The 14,809-nt window shown below is 44.3% G+C and overlaps 1 protein-coding gene across 2 annotated transcripts in view; it reads right to left on the bottom strand.

Annotated features, from left to right (window-relative positions):
- Positions 1–14,809, bottom strand: part of COG2 (component of oligomeric golgi complex 2) — a 265,347-nt gene that overhangs the window by 36,301 nt on the left and 214,237 nt on the right. For both annotated transcript variants that reach the window (XM_083176425.1, XM_083176427.1), the window contains 3 exons: positions 7,664–7,861; positions 5,450–5,522; positions 3,731–3,873 (listed from right to left, as the gene is read on the bottom strand). In XM_083176425.1, coding sequence (XP_083032551.1) covers positions 3,731–3,873; positions 5,450–5,522; positions 7,664–7,861 — 414 coding nt within the window. The remainder of the gene's footprint in view (positions 1–3,730; positions 3,874–5,449; positions 5,523–7,663; positions 7,862–14,809) is intronic.

The raw sequence follows: 14,809 nt of genomic DNA, 5'->3' as shown, positions 1-14,809 counted from the left end.
TGATGGTGCTGGTATGTATAAATTCTTGTAATATTTGTTCACTTGTTTATGTCCTGATGAAGAAGCGAATACATTAAAGGCTTCGAAACGTTGACCAATATTTGGACCGTCTGAACGTGTATTATTTGAGTGCCGCCTGGTATCGATATTTGTATTGGAATCCCTGCACTGGGGCTCCCGTGGAAGGCACCTACTATTTGATCCTGACAAGGAGTGCTGCTCCAGCTCGAGAATATATAAATAAATATTGTTGTGACTTGAAAAAAGTTGTGATAATACAACTGAAACGTTGTCAAAAGCCACTGTTGTTGGTATTCATTTACTTCTTCTGCACCGAGTGCCGCACCTCCTGCAAATCATACTTCCATTACATGTGCAGGCACCGGCCACAGTTATCTTTGCATATTGGGAGTGCCGGACCTTTTGGATACTATATATATATATATATATAGAAGATGTATGTACCTAGGTACTGGGGCGGCACTCGTCGGGCTTCACTCAGAACTGCACACCACACTGCAGTAAGTTCTAACGTTTCGATAATTTAATATCGTTATCAATATTATTGAAGTGAAGCCCCAGTACCTAGGTACATACATCTTCTATTTGATCACCCTGTGGAAGGCACCGAGGCAGCTTATTCTAGGAGGAGTGCCGGACCCCAACCCTTGCTATATATATATATATATATATATATATATATATATATATATATATATATATATATATATATATATATATATATATATATATATTATTTTTTTTCATCTTTACTCTTTCTTGCTATCCTTTATCTTTTCCTAACACCATAATGTAATAATGGGCACTGCCATCCCTATAATGAGGGGTGGCACAGGTAATATGTCCATCTTATGAAAACATGGGTCTTGAGCTTTAACCCCATGGGCTCATTTCCATCAGCGCCATTCATTGTCCCAGTCACCTCTTACAGTGTCATCTCCAGCCTTCCATAAGCTGCCAGATATATTTAGACAAACAGCGGAGGTACATACCAACAATATGGATGGACCTTAGAGCACTGGTATATCCCGACACAGAATACAGGGAGTCCGCACTGTGTGCAATCCCCACTGACATTTTAGACTCACTGATTCTCACAGTTCACGCTGAAATTCTGCAGCGCATCTTAAAACTCCCCACAATCACCAAGGGAGAAAGCCACTGATCGAACACATTTTTAATATACAATTTACGATATGCTATGTACGGTTTTAACAATTGTATGCACTCCTTTTCTCGGTGCACGTATAGGGAACGTGATATGCCGCAGCCTATGACCAGCCGCCGGAAGACAGCGCCCACACGATGACAGGTAGCCTTGACTACCACCAAGCTTGCACTCCAACAGCGCACCACAAGCCGGAAGTACATGGACTTCCGACCGTGACGCTCCTGACAGACCAGCCGGCGGCGGGAATACGGCGTGCAGCTGACACGCTCCCTACACATCTCCCTCTCCTATATAAGGTAAACACCATACATGTTGTCTTTGTTATCACCTATGCACCTTGACAAAGGGGAACCACCCCCGAAACGTTGGGTCGTTTTTGCTGTGAATATAGCACTTTTTTTCAAGTCCCCAGAGTGCCTGCCTTTCATTTACTCTCTATATACATACATATATATATGCGTATATATATATATATATATATATATATATATATATATACACACACACACACACACACACATACATATACACATACATAGACACACACACACACACACAGACACACACACACACACAGTGGTCAAAGAGGGAATTTTGGAGTTGAGTTGCGGTATGGAAACTTGAAAGGGATATAATTCCCTATATATTAAATCCGTAATGTTGTACACAACAAAAAGGGGGTTCTCTCAATCGCCAGGGGTGTGGCCTTAAGATGCACTGGATGAGATGGATGACACATGGTGAAGGTAGAACTGAGAGGGATATGAGCATTAGGTGAGATCGGGGAATGCAGGGATGGAAGAGGACAGAGGAAGGGGGGATGCTGGGTGGGAAAGGAACATATTGGGGAGAGGGACAGAGAAAGGGGAGGGGGGTGCTAGGTGGGAGAGGAGACAGTGTGGGTGAGGAAAATTTTGTGGATTGGGACACTGGGTGGGAAAGGGTGCAGTGTGAGAGGAGGGGATCATATTGAAGGACATATTGGGGAGAAGGACATGGGAACTAGAGGGATGGTAGGTGGGGGAGAGACATATTGGGGAGAGGGACAGAGTAAAGTGCTGTGTGGGAGAGGGTCATATTAGGGATTAAAACACTGTTTAGGAGAGATATACAAGGTATTAAAGGCGCACCATGAATTACTACACCGGGTGCACTGGGGGTGAGAGGGGAGACATAGGGTGCAGGGTGAGTTCAGGGTGGGAGGAGGACATATTAGGGAGAGGGACACAGGGTGAGAAGGCAGATACGGGTGAGAGAGAGGAGACGCAGGGTGAGAGGGCAGATGCAGGGTTTGAAAAGCACACACTTGCAATTTCCTAATGTAACCAGGATGTAACCAGTTTGACTGTCACTCTCTGTGTAGCAGAGCTCAGTAACTGGAGTGCAGGATGAATACTTCAGAATTCTTGCCTTCTAACACAAGCAGCCAGGAACAGGAAGTAGCAGGGGGGATGCAGTGTCAGCCTGTGAGGAGGGAAAGTCAGACTGTGGGAGATCAACCCCTGGACTGATTCTTCTGGCTGCCAGCGCCACTGCCTGTGACAAGAGCAGCAGGAGCCAGTTGGGGAGATACATTGCAGAGCGGAGAGAGCATAAGTAGGTGAGTGGGCGGCGATTGGGAGGGACGGACGGCTGCGCATGCATTTGTGGCAGCGGGTGTTAATTGCTAGTGGGGACTGGCGGACAGTAGACGCAGGGGGGCAGGTGTTCGTGCAACTCTGTTTGGCGTCACCCCACAGAAGGGTGACACCTGGGTGCAGCCCACACCCCCTCAGTGACGCCACTGTGTACTATATATCCATTTGTCATGCTCTTGATCAAACTACTTGACTGAAACTGTATTAAACTTGAACCTCTTGTATCAATGCAAAAGCTGCAGCCAGACAAAGAACAAAGGAAGACACTACAAGACAAGTCTGAACTTGCCAGTTCCATGGTTAGTGCAAGAAGGGTACTGCCCTATATCCTATTTTTTTGTCCTGTAAAATGAAACTTATGCCACAGAAAGATTGAATTTAACTGTATAACATAACTTACGTACAAAAAAAATAGGTTGACAGTCAAAAGGTCAACATGAGTTTTTCACGTTTTTGTCCCAAATTTCGACATGGACACTTATCAGTGTACCGTGCCCCTTTCTTGTCTTGCTGCATTTGCCATGCTTCAGGCATGGTGCATAGCTGAGCTCAGCCCACTATTATAATCTCCCTCCACACCCTAGTGGATGGTAGGGGTATGAAATACCGCCTGTTGGCACTAGTTGGCTCGAGAGAAAGAAAAAAAACGTGAAAAAAATCATGTTGATCTTCCCATAGTCGACCTAATACGTGCGTAGACCTTATGACCTGGTCAACCTATTTCATGTGTCAACCTTCATAGTGTGGACCTACCGACCATATCCCGTATGGCCAGATAGCTAAACCTGCTATCCTGAGAATTTATGGGGAACTATCTGGAGTCTTCAAGAGAATAGTGAACATACAGAAGCATAATGTGAGGTTTTGAACCAACACTGTACTATATAAAACTCATACTAACTTTGTTTGTCCTTCTGTAAAGCCTAGGGACTTCCAGAGCACTTTTCAAGTAAACCGAGCAGGATTCGCTAAGATCCAGTGAGATTTTGGTATTTATGACCAATAAAGGTGTTGAAAAAGAGCTGATTATGTCCTCCAAAGCTCCTAGAGAAAACAAGGAATTCAATTAGCGTAAAGGACTAAAAATTACAACAGTAAAATATATACATATTTGCTATATTGATGAGGTTTCTTTTTTCAATTTCATATTCTAGTAAAAAGAGTGGATTCTTTTTGGGATGCATAGGTCTCTTATTGATACAAATAAATGTTTTACTGTGCATAGTCATGTGGAAAAAAATACACCCTCTTTAAATTCAGATCATAAACAACCAACCATTGATTCCTAAAATATGTTAAACCTACTGTAATAACATGTAGCAATAATATTGTGTGGTTTAGCTCCCAGAAAATGTCTAGGTTAACATTCATTAGGATGACATAGTAATGAGTTCTTCTCATCAGTTTTTACTAGGGGAGAGCAGATAGTGTTCTTCTCATCAGTGTTTACTAGGGGAGAGCAGATAGTGGAAAGCACAGATACCACAACTGTGACAAGGTACGCCAGCAGAAAACATAGACCCTCCCTTAATGCATGGTTAACGCCAGCATTTTTTTTGGACACTCCCTGAAAATGGCAGGTGTTTAACCCCTAAACGCAGGCTTCCTGTCAACCATTTGCAGTCATTTGATAATTGCGCAGCGAGCCACCGAGCCCGAAGCGTGGCGAGCGCAGCGAGCCCCGCGAGGGGACGCGGATACCTTCACAGGTAGACGCGTCCCCTCGCGGGCTTCACAGGTGTCGGCGTCGCCACGGACACCTGTGAAGCCCGCGAGGGGACGCGTATAACTGTGAAGGTATCCGCGTCCCCTCGCGGGGCTCGCTGCGCTCGCCACGCTTCGGGCTCGGTGGCTCGCTGCGCTCGCCACACTATTATATTCTCACTCCACGCCCTAGTGGATAGTAGGGCATGAAAAGGTCGGAGGACGCGTACCGCCGCCCCTCGCGGGCTCGCTGCGCTCGCCACGCTTCGGGTTGGCGTGGATCGTGGGGTGGCGTTAAAAATTTGGGGGGACATTTAAGGGTTAATGGGCTCTGTGGCCCATTTAACATTGATTCCTATGGCCAAATCGGGTCCATTGAGCCATTTAACAGTAAAATCGGGTCCATCGCGCCTTTTAACATTGATTCCTATGGTAAATCGGGAGCATCGCGTCGCGGGCATCGCGGGTACATTTATGGCCGGCCACGACGCGACCGACACGATTTCCATGTTTAACATGGGTTTCAATGGGAAATCGCGGGCATCGCGTCGGTCGCGTCGCGGCCAGACATAAATGTACCCGCGATGACCGCGACGGGCGCCCAACTAAGTAAAGAGTACCGAAAAGGGCTATAATAATAAATTTTATTTTTATAACTATTATACAGTATATACTTCTTCAGTCACAAAATTAAAAAAAAATATAAACAGTTTGTGCATGTCCACAAAAAAAAAAAAAAAAAATGCTATCCTACTATAATACTTTTCCTCACATGTGAACAATTTCTCCAGACACGCAGTCACAATAAGATCTTGGACTGTAGAAACCCGGGCTCTGGGAACTCCTCATTTTTTTCCGTTCAATAAAAACATTACAACAAACGAAAATCAATGAATTAACAAAATGAAAATATTACCTGTTATTAATGCCATGTTTTTGAATCCAATTAAACCAAGTTTAACTTTAGTTATTTCAACTAATTCTGGCAACTAGAATAAAAATAAAATAGCATTATAATAAACAATGAAATGCTAGTTACTAATCACAGCACTGCATAAACACACAGTGGGTGCAAATTCACATGGGGACCAATGTTTTGCATATGTGCAGCAGCATTTCTGCGAATGTGTATACGCTGGGTGCGTGCATTTGCCAGTGACTGGACCACCCTTATATATGCGTGCGCCTTCACCATCATTCGGTGGTCGGCGTGAGAATGGATGTCCACCCTGCTTGCAAATGGCTTACCATTCGGAATGCGGGGTTAGGGTGACTCGCAAATTCATATCTGAGCTAGTCAAACAGAATAAGGGTTAATGTGTGCACATAAAAAGAAAAAGCTTTTAAACAGTAGAATTAAGGAACATAGGGACTAATTCAGAGTTAATTGTAAAAGCAAAATGAAATGAGCAATACCATGTGCACTGCAGGTGGGGCAAACATAACATGTGCAGAGAGAGTTATTATTAGGAGAGTTATTTTGTTTCTGTGAAAGGCAATACTGGCTGCTTTTTTTTTACACTTCAATTTAGATTTCGGGGGTAGATGTATCATCCATCGAATATGCGCTATCCCCGATCGTTATGGCAGGGGATAGCACTTCCCCTGATGTATGAATGCCGTGATGCGGGTATTTAAAGGGCAACGCTATGTTTTGTACAGTACCTTCCTGTGCTGACCAATGCATAATTTGTTATTGCAGTCGCCCACTTAGTATGTTCTCTTGTTCCACTTCACCATCCTGAGGTGATGATATGGAAGTCGGGAGTGCTGTGCTCATTTGTTTTTTGGTAGTTTTTTTTTCTCAATAAACTTTATTGTTCTCCTTGACATGGTGCCCGGAAAAGAAAACAACGAGAGGCACTGACGATATGGGATGGCACGTATCCCCATCGGGGAGGATAGCACACTCCCATATCGAATGCGGCAGTAGCAGTATAGTAGCATACAAGTTGCTGAAGACAGGACCTGGACGAATGCTACCTGCTTTTTAATACAGCAACCCCTCAGTTTGAACACACCCCACCCAAATCTAACACTAAGGGGGATATTCAATCGCCGTCGAGCATCTCCCGTGGGGGAGATGCTCGACGGGCCCTATTCAATGCTGTCTTCCCCGACAGCATTGAACAGGGTTTCCTGGCAGAACGAGCCCGACAGCTCTAGCTGTCGGGCTCGTTCTGCCGAGAACAGCCGGGAAGTGACGAGCTGCCGGCTGCATCTCGTCACTTCCCGGCCGCAGCTCGCGGCCACGCCCCCTTCTCATCCCGCTGCAGACGGGACATTGAATCCCGCCTGCATGTTCTCGGTCGAGCTGACCGAGAACGGGACTGGGTCACGGCAGGCGAGCAAGCTCGTCTGCCGTGACCAGAAGATTGAATACCCCCTAAATCTGCACATATTACATTTGCCCCACCTGCAGTGCACATGGTTTTGCCCATTGAGAATGATTTTGATCTTGTGATTAACTCTAAATCAGGCCCATATTTACCAAGCCATTATTTCTTAAAATTATGAAGAAAATACAATTAACGTCTGCTACCATCGGAATAAAAACCAACAAGCTTTTAAATATATAGATCACCCCATTTAGTACTGTACTTCGCGATTTAGCTGCCTTGTCAAAACACTAATTTTAAGTACTTAGTACACTAGAAGGGGCAGACTAGATGACCAAGTGGTTCTTATCTGCCATCAAATTCGATCAGATTTTTTTTGGCGTCAGCACTCTTAAATAGGAGTCGAATGAAATTATTGGTGATTTCACTTAGATCTGGACACAGCTATACATTAACCTGTGATTATTTTTCTTTGAGTCTTATCTCATAAATTAAAGTAGGCTATTTACAGTTGATTCACAAATGTGTAGCCCTCCAAATGAGCCCTATTATATGCTAGGTTTAGCTTTCTCTATATGCTAACCATTGTGGAAGTCTACTCAGCTACTATACAAAAAGCTTCTTTTGTGGAAGTTGTGTCACAGCTCCACAATGTTCACATTGACACATGCAGCACCAAACATATGTGACGGATGCAATATGTAAGTAATCGGTTTTCCATTTCTGCATGTTATTTGTCAGAGCAGTTCTGAGATCCTCGCACTTACAGTAATAGATAATTTTCTTATTACCTGATCAGTTGTTTTATCTACATCTGCTACAATATGTATTAGCTGACGTGTTGACAGAATGGAAGATTGAGCCACTAGTGCTGTTCCGCTTGCTTGGTCCTCAGAAGCCATATTTGTGGGAGCCAAATCTCTGCTGCTAGAAGGCATTAAAACTTTACCATCATTTGCACAGCTTTCCAAAGTGGCACAGGAAGCCAACTGTATACAAAAATCACAAAGACATTAAGGAAAGAGCTGTAAACGGATAAGCAATCTGTTATAGAGAAATGTGTTCTCAGGCCAGGTACACTTTATTAACAAACAATGTGAGTTACCAAAATGCAAGGGAGCAAGAAGCAACTAAAGCAATACATTTTGTGAAAAAAATGGATTGCTTATTTTATGGAATTTAATGCTTTAATGTTTTACTATATTTACAATGAACAGATGCAAAAGTTCCCACTTGTGTTGTTATACAGAGAAAAGTCATAAAAGCTATATATTCTTTCTACAGAAACAAATTTGAGCAACCTCTGTCTTAGTTAATTTGCACCTAAATAACTTCATAGTTGACCACTGTATTGCATAATGATTCTAAAGCAAAACATAATTGAAAATCTGTGATTATTAAATGGTTCCACAAAATGGTGTGTGTAATGCACTACTGAAAGTTTTCAACTAGAGATTTTGGGGGAAATTTACTTAAAGAAATATGTAAAAAAATAGGTGTATTTGTATCCAGAAATACACTTATTTTTGACATTTACTATCCCGAAAACACGGCAATTCGTATTCGTATTGATGTGCTATCAATACGAATATGAATTGCTGTATTTTCGTGATAGTAAATGTCAAAAGTAAGTGTATTTCTGGACACAAATACAACTATTTTTTACAAATTTCCTTTAGTAAATTTCCCCCTTTGTATGTATTATGATAAAAAAAGAAGTACAGGCTGTAGCAGTATTACTAAAACTGCATAAAAAGTAGGAAATGGCAAGCAGTAATGGGCATACCTCCCAATTGTTCTCATTACAATGGGAAAATACCACTAATTGGAGACTGCCTCGCTGTCCCACCCGCAAGTCGCAGTGTCCCGTGAGCAAAGGGTCAGCTAAGGAAAGCCAGTGAACAGCAGAGCAGCCGGTGATCACGGAATAGATGCCATGCGCATGGCATCTAATAAGTGCGGGTAGGGAAGCTTGGTAACTGGTTCCTATGCAGACACCTATAAATGGTCGACTAGAACTTTTTCCTGTTTTTTTGTTTAGACCGACTTGGTTCCTATTTTACCATCCAAGTGGGCATAGACTATAAAAGTGTGCCGAATGCAACCTGAATGATGGCAAGCGCAGCAAGCCATGCAAGGGGATGCAGTACACTTATACAGTTCCCATGTCGACAGACATAAAAAAGTGAAAACCTGTGTTGACCATGCCAATGCCGACCCTTTGATTGTGTCGATCTTTTAATGTTGACCATTTATAGGTGTTGACTTAGTCACTGTCGATCATTAGTGGTTGACCTAGTGTCTTTTGACTTGGACATTGTCGACCCCACTATCCCAGAACCGGGAAGCTCAGGGGTGCCCTGGGAATGCTGAGCATGTCTCCAAAATGATGACAATGGGAGTCGTGGCACTCAGCCCACCACGTACACGAGGCCCATTCTCCTTGCATACTTGACCCGCCACTTCTTCAGTGGTGGCAAGTCCTGCTAATTCAAAAGTTGGGAGGTACTGTATGGTAATGGGCAAGTCTAACATAATTAAATCTTGTATTAAAGGAGTTTTGCTCCATCCTGCATAAAGCAGAACACCCGTTTTTGTCCACAATCACTGACTTTACTTTATCAGGGAAGTAGGCTTTCAGTGCTGTAATAATGTGGCTTATGCCTGCTTGTACGTTAGTGCAACTAACTAATGTATTCTACCCTACTTTGTGGAACATTACTATTTTAAAGTCAGTAAGAACAATCTATGATAGAGAACACTATATATATATATATATATATATATATATATATATATATATATATTTACAAAAGACAATGTTGTCAGTGCGATCACAAGCACTGCAAATGTGGGGGTATACGGCAAATAAAAAACAGGATTTTGGCACTCACCATTAAATCCATTTCTCCTAATCCACAGGGGACACTGGAATGTAGACTGTACAGGTACATCTTTAAATAATTTGAGTCGTGTATCAGGGGTAGATTTATCAACAGGTCCATAGCATTCTTTATGGATGCAGGTTCGCTTCACCACTTTATCGTGGTTAAGCCCAACTGCAATTCGCCTAAGTGTATGTTATGGGAGTTTGTTATCCCCAGCTGACGGGGATAAGCTTCCTCCCATAACGGATGGTGCGTTCCCCTCTGGCGGCATCATCTGAGCATGCGCTGGATACCTTGTCTCGCGATACGTACCCGGTGCATGCGCAGTTTATCATGTTCGGCGCCGCTTGTTGGTCTCCAGCGGCTTCAAATTAAAACGATGCATGCACCGGATTTTTCTGCCGGAGACCAAAAAGCGGCACCTAACATTCCACACAGGAGACCTGCAGCGCCATAAAATTCTGGTTATGTGAACAGGACTACAAAGAAGGAGTGCCATAATAAGCGGCAAGCTTCATAAATAAGGTATGATCCTGGAGCTCTGTAATAAATAACGCATAGACGTTAGCCCTCCACCCCCATACCACGGCACGATAATTTAGCACAGGCGGATAGCGCATATGCCCCACTTTGCCATATGATAAATCTACCACTCAGTTCCTTTCCAACTCAGTCTTAGTAAACCATGCTGGAAATTAAAAAAAGAAGGAGCAGAGAGACACAAACCTAACATAAAGAGGTGTAAACAGAACAAAGACATGGAAACTGAACAAAAGCAGAACCGCAGGGAAAAAAAGCATCACCCGGGCAGAAAGAACAGTGCTGGGTGGGCGTCCAGTGTTCCCTGTGGATTTGGAGAAATAGATTTAACGGTGAGTACCAAAATCCCGTTTTCTGCTTTATCTAGCAGGGGAAACTGGAATGTAGACTTAGACAGTAGAGACACCCCAGAGCTTCCATCCTGGGCGGTAGAGTGCTTCCCAGTTTGGCTGTGAGGTACTGCAGAGTTCTCAGCGCAGGCTGCAAAGGTGTCAAACCTGTAGAAAATCGATAAAGGTATGTTGACTTACCATGTAGCCTCTCTGAGTTGATTTAAGGAAACGCCACAAGCAGCCAAGATTAACCAACCAAGCGTGTAAGATGCAACATGATCTGTACAAGAGGAACTCTAGACACAGCCAAATAAGTTTGGGGAATAGTGAAATACTAAGCCTGACGGGGTCAATCCTGAGCCATCAACAGAACCTTGACATGTTCTCGCTTTATGTGAGAAAGGAGGGAACAGGTAGACAAACTGGAAATTCCAAGGAATCACTAGAGCTTCATATGCCACTGCTGCTGGATCTCTTGTCCGTGAAAAAGGTTTTTGAAGCTGTTGATTTAATAAAGATACCATCAGATCCACCTGTGGAAGGCCCAAACTTTGGGATAAAATGCGGAAGACCTTCGGATGTAGGGCCCATTTGCCTGGAACTATGTGCTGCCGACTTAGATAGTCAGCTTCCCAATTGTCATCCCCTGGAATGCGGAGAAGGTGTGGGCATGCTCCTCTGCCCAAATCAGTATCTAATTGACTTCCTGCATTACTGCACGGCTCTTGGTGTCAATCTATCAATATAAATATGCCACCATGGTGGCATTGTGTGATTGAACTCTGACCCTTTAGTAGAGCCAGGTGCAGAGCGTAATACACAGCCTGCAGCTCCAGGATGCTAATAGACAGTCTTTTCTATTGTTGAGTCCAAAGACTCTGGAATGGAGATCCGCAAGTAACCGCTCCGCAGCCGCGAAGGCTTGTGTCGGTAGTGAGAAGCGTTCAGGCCTCCACTCCAAATCACTTTTCTGTGAGCAGGTGTGACGATACCTGCTAAGGAGAGATAGTCTTGTCTTTGAGGCCAAGGATACTCTGTGCGAAAGAAAAAGGTGGTCTCTCGACCACTGATGTACCAGGTCCAGCTGAAATGGTCTGGCATGAAATCAAGCATACGGAATTGCCTCAAAGGCTGCCACAATACAACCAAGGAGTCTGATACACAGAAGCACTGATACCTTCCTGTGCCTCAAAATCAGACGCACCATGCCCTGGAGACTGACACTTTGTCCGGAGGGAGAAAAGCTTTTTGCTTCTGAGTGTCCATAATCATGCCCAGGAACAGAAGCCAATGTGACTTGGGAAGGTTCAGAATCCATCCATATCTGACAAGGACCACTCTTTGTGACCTCTATGTTCCGTAGCAGCTGAACCTGTGAAAGAGCATATAAGAGTAGCTCATCGAGGTAGAGAATCAGAGTGATGCCCTGTCGCCTGAGAATTATCATCATGACTGCCATGACCTTTGTAAAGACCCTGGGAGCAGATGAAAGGTAGTGCCAGGAACTGGTAATGAAGATCTCTCAGAGCGAATCTAGATACATTTGATGAAGAGGCCAAATGGGAATATGGATGCGTCTTAAGTCAAAGGACACCAAAAACTCATCCTGCTCCAAACTTGCAATCACGTGGAGTGGAGAGATCCCTTTTTAAATTTGAACTTTCTCAAGAATGGATTGAGAACCTTTAAATTGAGAATGGGCTGTTCCAAACAGTCTGGGTTCTGTAAATGAAAAGGGTGGAGTAATACCCCGGTTTCCATTTCTTTGTACTGGGAGCAATACTCCTGCTGAAGCAGTTTTCCTACAGCCAATTGCAGAACATGCTTGTGGTCTGAAACTGGCAAAAACTGGAGGTGGAGGAAAATACAAATCCAGCTTGTACCTGTGAACAATTAAATCTCGTACCGACACATCCTGGCAGGTTTGTGTCCAAATAACACAACACACCTGCAGAAGCACCAGGGGAGAGATAACCCAGTCACAAACTGGGCTTTGGTTGGACTTAGGGTCCTGTTGTGAAGCTGGTGCTGTGGCTCAATCCCTGCCACAGAATCAATGTGACGGTGCTGTACTACCACTGGAATGACCTCTACCCTGGCCCAAGGGCTGAAAGGCCCGAAAGGACAAACCTGAAAAGGATTGTCTAGGGGCTGGAACAGAAGAAGGAAGAAAAGCAGATTTACCCCTAGTTGCTTGAGATATCCACTTATCGAATTCCTCTCCAAAAAGTACTTTTCCAGAGAACAGCAATGCCTCTAAAGCCTTCTTAAATTCAGCATCTGACTGCCTTTGACTGAGCCAAAGATCCCGGCTAGCAGAAATGGCCAATGCAGAGGATCTGGAAGCCAGAACACAGACATATTTAGAAGCCTCTCCTAAGCATGCCACTGACTGTTGTCAACAGCCTTGTTCACCCAGCAACCAACCATAGCTGGATGCAGAGTTACTCCATTTTCCATAGAAATGGATTTCAAAACAAATCCGCCACGCAGCGGGCCCGGTGCCTCGCTACGCTCGGCAGGCTATTTTATTCTTCCTCTATGGGTGTCGTGGACACCCACGGAGGGAGAAAGTTTCGGGATTTCGGCGGTCGGGATTCCAGTGTCGGGATTCCGATCGCCGGGATCCCGACCGCCGGCAAATTGACTGCATCCCCTGCAGACAGGTTAGACATAATCTGTGTGAGCTGGGATGCCCAAACTGGAGTATCCTGAATAGGGGTCTGCTTATCAGAATCACATTTTGCACACAATAAACAACTTGCGGACTGATCTGGAATACACTTATCTAAACAGTGAAGTGAGCTTCTAACCTTTTACCGCCATAGTTATACTGTTAATAAGGACATAAAAGACTAGTAAACACTGAGCAGAATAGAACCGTGAAAGAATGGGCAGGAGAGGCGGCAGAAGGGCAGAAGAGGCGGCAGAGGGGAGCAGTTCCACACTGTCTGTGGGCCTGTTTGAAGCATTGCTTTAAACCTATTAGGTCCAATCTTTTGCTAAATCTCGCCAACCAGCTATACATCACTTTAACTTAAGCTGTGCAGCCTAAAATGCTGCCCCCCAGCAGCAGGATAAGACAACCAGCATAGCAGGCTCAACACATGTAATGATTAAGGATGGCCACTGGGAGTGGTTCTATATCTACATTTTTCATATTACTGACCGGCTTTTAATGCAGGGCATCCCGCTAACCAGGTGCCCTGCCCATACTCACAAGCCACCGGTGCGGTCAAGGCTGGGGTCTCCGAGGCGCACTGCAGGCAGAGGCATCCAGAAATCCCAGAAACAGTGGTCAGCAGGAGACCCCTGCGCAAACCATAGTGTCGGTGGGGTCTCCCCAGCAGCTCCCCCGGTGTGGACAGGCAGAGCAGCTGCTGCACTGTCTTCCTAATGCTGCTAGAAGACTCCCTAGCTAAATGACATTGCCCCACAGGAGAAGCCAAAAACATGACCAGCTCCCGAAGGCACTAAACGAAGAGTGAGTTAGGGAGGGGTATAGAAGGGAGGAGCACACAACAATTATTTAAAGTACCAGCTCCTAGTTACTACACGGTTATACCCTTTGTAAAGTCTATATTCCAGTTTCCCCTGCTGGATGAAGGAGAGAGAAAGATTTATCTAATATTTTGATTAAAACATTTAAGCTCACAGCAAGTTGCCAGGGACCCCAATCTCTGAAACAATCTCTGAAACATCCATCACCAGCATATATGATCAATGCACCAGATGCAATCAAGCCAGGATGGACACATTTAATGCGATCAGCCAGGACAGCTTATCGAATATAAGGTTCTAGCAGCCAACAATCTCAGATGCTGGAACCTCTGCACACCTCAATCCCCCCGCAACCCACACAAATACGCACTCTGTGGCTGCAGAGATACTTCACATTAAACATTCTGCTACAACTTTATCACCCTTAAACACACACACACACACACACACCACCCTTCATACATAAAATAATCAGACACACAGGGTCACTACTATTCTTAACATAAAAAAAACACATCTTATAGCTTGTGTGTGGGGAGAGGAGGTACATCTGCAAATAAATTGATGATATCATGGTAATAGACAGAACTGGAGTGAAATTACAACTTTGGAAACACACACATAGATACAACACACACTGTACGATGGAAATAAAGTAAACCTAAGTAAGGCCAAG

The sequence above is a fragment of the Crinia signifera genome, chromosome 3 (genome assembly GCF_055691185.1).
Source record: "Crinia signifera chromosome 3, ASM5569118v1, whole genome shotgun sequence".
Classification (NCBI taxonomy): domain Eukaryota; kingdom Metazoa; phylum Chordata; class Amphibia; order Anura; family Myobatrachidae; genus Crinia; species Crinia signifera.
The sequence above is the reverse complement of the archived record's forward strand: the minus strand, read 5'-3'. Positions and strand labels throughout refer to the sequence as shown.